The sequence below is a fragment of the Nuphar pumila genome, chromosome 2, assembly GCF_984573655.1.
Source record: "Nuphar pumila chromosome 2, dmNupPumi1.hap1.1, whole genome shotgun sequence".
Taxonomy (NCBI): Eukaryota; Viridiplantae; Streptophyta; class Magnoliopsida; order Nymphaeales; family Nymphaeaceae; genus Nuphar; species Nuphar pumila.
The window spans coordinates 73,827,876-73,834,331 of record NC_143250.1 but is presented as its reverse complement, the minus strand read 5'-3'; the positions used below and the strand labels follow the sequence as shown (position 1 = coordinate 73,834,331).

Here is a 6,456-nt window from a genome sequence, read left to right as displayed (position 1 = left end):
TTCAGATTGGTGAGATCTTATAATAACAAGTGTATAAAAAAATTATGGCTTGGTTTTCAAGGTTGTTTTGATAATTTTTTTTCTGAGAATTAATGTGTACGAACCTGGGCTCGAGAGGCCCCGGTTCGGGTTGTTACGGGTTTTCAGGTTTTCATTTTCCTGCATATATATATATATATATATATATATATATATATATATATATATATATATATATATATATATATATATATATATATATATATATATATATATATATATATATATATATATATATATATATTCATTTCGCAAGCATAGAAACCTTCCTACACATGAATGCTAAAAGGTTCTTGCCTTTAGAAGAAGAAAAAAAGCAAGACTTTATTTTATTGGTTAAGCGATGAGTGTGAACTCAGCTAACCCTAATGTAGGTCTCCACTTGACAAAACCCTTAGGTCAACATCCATGGCTGCTTTAAAGCTGACCCACCTAGCTACGTGTGGAGAGCCCTTGGGGCTAAAAAACAAGATTATCAGCATCAACTTTTTACGGGTTTTAAAAAGCAATATCTTATATTTAGTCGACCATTATTGCCGTAGTCAGTTTGATGGAAAGTAGAAATAGGGAAATTTAAAAAAAACGCACGTAAATATTTGACAATAATCAAAAGCACGCCTAAGGATATTGTTGAGAACACACCTAAATTTATAGTGTTATTTGAAAAAGATACCTCTGCCAATTTAACTGGAGTTACCATGAACTCAAGTTAAGAGGTTAAAATTACTGATTTAACCCATAAAACAGTCGTCTGTTTGTATTAAGATTCTGATATAGGGCTTCAAAGCACTGGTTATATATATGATATAATAGAATCGTTTTATCTGGTTTCCTAAAAGGTTTCGCAGGGAAGCTTTGGAACAGAGCTAGACCATGGAGTTGCAGCAGTTGGGGTATGGAACAGAATGTAGCCTATAAAATAAGCAAACTTCAGCAGTTAGCATCTATGTAGACTCAGGTAAACTGAATGGCGCCAGTTACCTATACTTTGGGAAACTCTGAACAAGCTTTTGGGGATGTTTGTGTACCACCTTTCAGTTCAAAACCATCCACACATACAGGAATCACTTTCTCTGAACAATTGTGTTTGCATCTAGTATCAGAGTCAGAGAAATGGAATTGGTTTCCATGGAAACCCTTCTATTTTTGTTGTGAGCCTAGCAGCGTGACCATTTGAAGTGGCCTTCAAAGTCAAGACCTCAACTCGAAGTGACCCTCTGTACGTTACTAACCCGAGAAATGTTACGAGACAAGGCAAAGCTATGGGTCAGTCTCGAAAGAAACATGTACCGAAGGTGTTTAAATGCTTTATGCTAGTTTGCAAACAGACCATCATAAATATCTTCGAATCAGCTATTGACTGAAAAGATGAAAAACAGAATTGAGTTCCATTTCCATCAGAGTTAGATCCGAAACCTTTTCAGTAATTTCACCTCGCTGCTTATCTCACAAAAGTTGTTTATTACCAAGCAAAGACAACGTATTTGGTGTCATTGACAGCTTAACAGGATCAACAGGTACAATTGACATCGTCTCTTATACATTAGGCCATCACTCTATCTTGGAAAAGAATGCAGTGCCAGAATGGATGCGAATAAATGTTTCTAACCTTGATTGTACATGTAGATAAATTTTCCATGGGCGATTACTCACACATCCCCATGCACGTTCAACAAGATATATTATGATGTGTTTCCCTTGGAACCAGCAAACCGGCGACTCGTCTGATAATAGACTACATCTCCATCGTCACTAACATAATGATCATGTTTCAAACTTGTCAATAGAGTTCCAAGCAAGTGAAATGGTATTGGCCCTGATCTCTGAGGCTCTCGGTAATACTTCCCCAGCACAGGCTTCACCGCCTCCGTCTGAGAAACAAGTGTGAAAGTTCAGAAAATTTTTCCCAACTTTTAGAATGGAAATGTGTCTGCGTCCACAACGTGCAAGAGAGAGAGAGAGAGAGAGAGAGAGAGAGAGAGAGAGAGAGAGAGAGAGAGATCTTACTGCTTCCACCAAATTGTAATGAGGTATTTGCGGAAAGAGGTGGTGAACGACATGGGTTCCAATGTCATGGTGGATATTGTTAAATATTCCATAATCACGATCCAATGTTGTAAGCCCCCCTCGAAGATAACTCCACGCCTGTTGACATATAGCCATTAGAAATTCTCTCCCAACAAATACACAGAACAACAGACGTTGAAAGACATGAAAACCTGTCCTTATCTCAAAGATACTCCGTTACTGTTGCCATTGAAATGTTTATGAAGTGAAATCAGATAGGAATTGTATGAAGGATCATTTGAAGGTTCAAGACACTTGGCTGCACACGCATGTTTAAGGATTGAGGTCCGAGGGACCCGTGAACGCTTATCATACTAGATCATTCACAACTTAAAACACCAAATAGGATTCTATTGTGGTGTGGAGTTAGAGAGGCTCTTAAACTGACTCAGCTTGACCTGTGATCTTTCAAAATTGTTGGTCAAGCCACCATTTTCGAGAAATGGATGGCAGAAATTGTCGCTGCAAGGGGAGACGTACATGGACTTCCAGCTAGAACACGTTTCAAAATTTCCAGATTTTCTCTGATCCATTGCCTACCTTATGTCTTATGCTCAAGCACGTTGATATTTCTGGACTTGATGTGATGGAAGGATGACCCACCTCATCGGTGGCCTTCCACCACTGATCATTAATGATTGTAATCAATTGTATCTGTGCTATTATCGGTACACTGAATTAGGGGCAGACCGGCATTCTTTTCATAAAAAGAAGCTTAAAAACGTGAAACTATGTACAGTGTATTTATATAGAAGCTGATGTTTATTGACTAGTACTCGTTTTATGCACATTTATGTTCTTGCACATCTTGAATACTTGAATTAATCAGGAAAAGGACATATCCCCATTTGTTTGGTTCTCAACATTATGAAGGGAGAGGTTAAGCTGGGACGAACTTAAGCTGGGCCAGAGTCTTAAATGTTCATAAAAAACAATATGGTTTCCCTCATAGTTTCCCTTGGTACCCAAGTAAACTTTTTACATGTCCAGATTGTTTTTTGTTTGCTCTTTTTCCTCTAGAACAAGAAATGTGTAGTCTTAATTGCAAATCAAATGCATTCTACAGCTTAGTTCACAGAAAAGAGCACAAAGTCCAATAATCAGCTCAATACCTTCCCTCTGTACCATGGAAGTTTTTCCTCGTGACCATGATGATGAAGGTATGTTACAAAATCCAACCACATGACGAAAATCTGTGTCACATGTCAAATGCGAGAGGATCACTCATCATAAGGCAACATATAAAATGCAAGAGTATTTTAATAACGCTATCTTAATAAAAATCTCATGTCCTAGGAAAAGTAGAAAGCATCAACTCATACCCAATAGGGGACACCATAAAGCTTAAGCATCTGAATCGGACCCATCCAACATGAAAGTCCAACCAGCAAGGCAAGCATTGCACACCAGCACACAGTGGAGGTGATGACATCTTTCTTCTCACCAGGTGTAAAAAGATCACTGCTCGGATGGAAGTGGGAACCGGTCTTCCCTGGGCTTCTACCCCACTGTAAAAAACCATGCCATAAACAAGATTTGGAAATTGCTCAACTGAAGCAGTAGAGAAAAATGAATCCACAATACAAAAGTTAGAATGGACCATGATCACTCACCAGATAGAAAGGATATGCAAACATAGGAAAAGGAGCAGTGAAACGCAGCTTCTTAGAAACATCATCCAGATTCCTAAACAACTTCTCAGAGAGCTGGACGAAAAGTACCAAGGAAAAACACGGTGAGCGTTCCTCTGCATTTCAATTCACAGAGAGGGAAAGTATTGTGAGGGAAATAGAGAGTTATATACATACAGGGTGCCACGATTCGTCGTTCTCAACATGCCCATGATTCTGATGATGAGTTCTGTGACTGATTCTCCTAAAGTTGACAGTGAAAAGAAAGCAATTCAATTGACACAAAGGACGAAAAGGAGAAAAAAACACTGAAATGAACACGAAAAAGCGCTTTCTTATGGATTGCTAACTTCTTGTCTGAGACATCCAAAATTTAGAAGACATAGTTGATTCAGTAACCACAAACTCAGCAGCACAAGCCAAACAAAAGAAAAAACTGGGTGTAAGAATCGAATTGGAAGTTAAAAGAACAACAAAAAGAAGAGAAAAACGAGCGCAGAAGCAGATTCCACTCGTTAAGAAGAGGAATGCAGCACATACCAGCCATGATAGGGCACGAGAATGGACGAATGAAGCAGATGGCCGACTACGCTATTGAGTGCCCGATTGTTCGAGAAGCTTCCATGCCCACTGCACAATTTTTTACTTGAATGATTTTGCTGGTTCGTGGAAGGAGTGGTAGTAGAAAGTAAGAAAAGCAAGAGGAAGAAAGGCGGTTTACCAGTCATGCCCGAGAACGAACAGAGCCCAAAACATGGTGCCCTGAGCAGCCCAATAGAGAGGCCAAACCACCCAATGGTTGAGATACGCTGCAGCGGCTGCTAGACCGAACACGGCGACGAGGTCCCGGACGACATAGCTCATCGACCTCCATGGATCCTTTACCCAGCAATGATTGGGAATGGCCGCTCGGATCTCTGCCAGGCCAAATGAAGGAGCCGCCCCGAGGTCGAAGGAGGCGGCCTCATCCCCTTCAGAAACAGAAGCAACTTTCAGAGGGGCACTCACCTTCAATCCCCAATCTCTACCTTTGGATGAGGCGCCACTGGAAAAACAGGCCTTTTCCCCCTTGAAACAAAAACCCAATCTTGGCAGGACACAAGAATATGACAGTGGCTTCCTCAACGGTGGAGCTTCGACTCTCCTTAGAGGGAGCTTAGGGAGGGCCCTCATTCCACATTCTGATGATAACAAGGAAGCCATTCTTTTTCTTGTTTCTCTTTAGGCAAACACACACACACTCTTTCTCTCTCTCTCTCTCTCTCTCTCACTGAAAAGCTCTTGCTTTGCTTTTTTTTTCGGAACCTCTGGTTTAAAGGTTTAGGAGGAGCGGGGACAATCGTCTAGTGGAAAAAGAAAAGAGAGAAGGTTGGATGCTCTCTTTCTAAAAATAGGGATAACAAATTTAGCCGAGAGAGAGGAGGAGGAGGATGGGTGCTCTCTCTCTCTCCCCCCTATCTCTCTCATCAATATAACCACTCTTATCAGAAAAGGCAGAAAAGGCGATGCCCTCCTCTCGTTTGAGCCGCCTTAGATCAATGGGTCGTCTCGTCACCAACGTATGGATATGCAACCAAAGGTCGTCGTGTTTTCTGCAGCGCCTTCTCTTTGCAACTTGCAATCTCAAAAAATTGTAGACAAGGCACGTTGTGGCATGAGAAAAATGCTGTAAATAATTTTTTTGACGCGCTCTGTCCTGTCACTCGATTTCCACTGCGACCTTCCCTTATTTTACTCGATATTCGTACGCTGGTGGGGGACAGTCAACCTCGTACGAGTAAGAGGGCGTTGTGTTCGACTTAGTTTCCGAGAAGGGGCTAACGATAACCAGGTTATTCTAGACGTTCTAATTAGAGGCTTACGCCTTTGACGATTCTTTACTGCTGCTTATAAACACGGACGTAGGACATTGCTGACCAAAACGTTAACGCCTTCCTAACTTTTTTTTTAATGACAAGAGGTTTTTATGGGCTGAGTATCCTTTTTAAAGTTGCGAAAGAAATACGTTAAAAGCAGCCAAACTACATGGCAAATGCATAATTTGTTTGAAAATACTGCGATTTACTGGTAAATGGCATTAACATGCAATTGAGCTGAGTGGCACGAATATGATTACAAGTGAAAATTTGGTTTTGGATAGAAGGATTCCATTATGAGGAGTTTATGTCTCACGTATCATGCAGTGAGGTGTTCAAACTTTGTGTTTTGGCTCTATGCTCCTCTATGAGCCTAGGGCTAGAAGCTCTGTATTCTCATTATAAGGGGTTTACGTCTCATGTACCATGCAGTGAGGTTCAAACTTGTGTGAGTGGTTCTCTGCTCCTCTGTGAGCTAAGGATTAGAAAGCTCTGCAAACCTTGCACTTCAAGAGCATACGCCCCCATCTCTCCCTTGTGAATGGATGGAAGAGTGAATGATTAAGGTGGATTCCTTTCTTGATGCTTTCTTTGTCTCTCACTTTCCTAAGAAAATATAGAATGCAAGCATACAATCTATCTAGGATCTTGATGAATATTAGGTTTTAGGGGTTTAGGTGGGCTAGGTTATCTAACATTTCAACTTTCAAAAACTACAGGACATATTTTTCTTTTAAAACAAAGCGGAAGACTTCTCAAAACAATCCCAAGACCCAGGTGCATCACAAGTTAGAATCAAATCATTCCAACCATTACAATTCAAATATCACCAAAATTAAAATAATTTATTTTACAAAATAAAG

The 6,456-nt window shown here is 40.3% G+C and overlaps 1 protein-coding gene across 1 annotated transcript; it reads right to left on the bottom strand.

Annotated features, from left to right (window-relative positions):
• Nucleotides 1-1,483: 1,483 nt before the first annotated feature.
• On the bottom strand, nt 1,484-5,363 carry LOC149845765 (omega-3 fatty acid desaturase, chloroplastic-like). Its single transcript, XM_089995979.1, has 8 exons — nt 4,459-5,363; nt 4,278-4,367; nt 3,915-3,981; nt 3,720-3,812; nt 3,429-3,614; nt 3,219-3,299; nt 2,047-2,184; nt 1,484-1,910 (listed from the first exon to the last, which is right to left on the bottom strand). The coding sequence occupies exons 1-8, from the start codon at nt 4,938-4,940 to the stop codon at nt 1,722-1,724; spliced, it is 1,326 nt and encodes a 441-aa protein (XP_089852105.1). The 5' UTR covers nt 4,941-5,363; the 3' UTR covers nt 1,484-1,721.
• Nucleotides 5,364-6,456: the final 1,093 nt, after the last annotated feature.

Excerpts from the sequence above, each read along its gene's own strand:
- LOC149845765 (XM_089995979.1), bottom strand. The coding sequence starts at position 4,940 with ATGGCTTCCTTGTTATCATCAGAATGTGGAATGAGGGCCCTCCCTAAG. Across the intron at positions 4,368-4,458 it reads TTCGTTCTCGGGCATGACTG|TGGGCATGGAAGCTTCTCGA; the intron begins GTAAACCGCCTT and ends AAAATTGTGCAG. Across the intron at positions 3,615-3,719 it reads TTGCATATCCTTTCTATCTG|TGGGGTAGAAGCCCAGGGAA; the intron begins GTGAGTGATCAT and ends GGTTTTTTACAG.